We start from the raw sequence: 1,044 nt of genomic DNA, 5'->3' as shown, positions 1-1,044 counted from the left end.
AGCCAGCCCTGGGCAGTGATGTGTGCCAAGGTGTGGGCTCTACCCTGTGCCCACAGTGCTGCGCCTGCGCCGCTTGTCCTCAACCATTATGGCCAGTCAGCTCCTGCCCGAGGGAAAGGAGGAGGGAGGCTTCAGCTCCAAGCAGCACACACCTGCCATGTGCCCCTCGGTGTCCTAGGTGGCGGGTGCTGGTGACTCAGCTGTGTCCTCCCTCAGTGGACACCGGGATTTTAAATCTTTTCTTCCATAAGATACTTCTCTGAGCTCCTCTGATCCTGGAGTTGCCCATGGGTCAGTAGCTTGACCCCAGCTTCTGCTGGGTTCTCAGAGGTGAGGCCATCTGTGGCCACAGCCCTGCCTGGAGCTGGTGGCTCAGAGCTCGGGGCATGGAGGGGCAGAGGGGGCTCCGCGGGGTGGAGGGGGCTTGGAGGGGCGGAGGGGCGGAAGGGGCTCTGAGGGGTGGAGGGGGCTTGGAGGGGTCAAGCGACGGCTGGTCTGTCCTAGTTGCTGACGGTGCACGGGCGCACCAAGGAGCAGAAAGGGCCCCTGTCAGGTGCAGCATCCTGGGAGCACATCAAGGCCGTGCGGTGAGTGGATGTGGGCGGTGGGTGACACAGCCCTTAGTCCTTGGGGCTTTGCTAGAGGGTCCAAGCTCCACACCGCAGGGTGCTCGGCTCACCTGACGCCCATGACCACTGAGGGGGCTAGGGCCGTGGCTGGGGGCAGCATCGCCTGGGAGCAGAAGCTCCCTGCCAGGATGGAGTCGGGGCTGTCCGGGGCCTGGTGGTGTGCTGGGCAGGTGGAGGGACAGGTGTTTCTCTGTCAACAGGAAGGCTGTGGCCATCCCTGTGTTTGCTAATGGGAACATCCAGTGCCTGCAGGATGTGGAGCGCTGCCTCCGGGACACGGGTGTGCAGGGCGTCATGAGCGCAGGTGGGCAGGGCCCGGGACAGCAGCTGGGGCCCCATGCACAAGGCCTGATGCCACCACCCAGGTCGGTCCTTCCCAATGCCTACTGCCCTCCCCACCGCGCTGTTCGCAGAT

At 64.5% G+C, this 1,044-nt stretch overlaps 1 protein-coding gene across 1 annotated transcript in view; it reads left to right on the top strand.

Moving 5' to 3' along the window:
- DUS1L (dihydrouridine synthase 1-like (S. cerevisiae)) overlaps positions 1-1,044 on the top strand; it is an 8,414-nt gene that overhangs the window by 3,719 nt on the left and 3,651 nt on the right. The window contains exons 5-6 of the mRNA XM_011969684.1: positions 505-587; positions 830-1,038. Coding sequence (XP_011825074.1) covers positions 505-587; positions 830-1,038 — 292 coding nt within the window. The remainder of the gene's footprint in view (positions 1-504; positions 588-829; positions 1,039-1,044) is intronic.

Source organism: Mandrillus leucophaeus, unplaced genomic scaffold (assembly GCF_000951045.1).
Source record: "Mandrillus leucophaeus isolate KB7577 unplaced genomic scaffold, Mleu.le_1.0 Scaffold1, whole genome shotgun sequence".
NCBI classification, from domain to species: domain Eukaryota; kingdom Metazoa; phylum Chordata; class Mammalia; order Primates; family Cercopithecidae; genus Mandrillus; species Mandrillus leucophaeus.
Note: the sequence above shows the minus strand (reverse complement) of the source record. Positions and strands in the feature narration are given on the sequence as shown.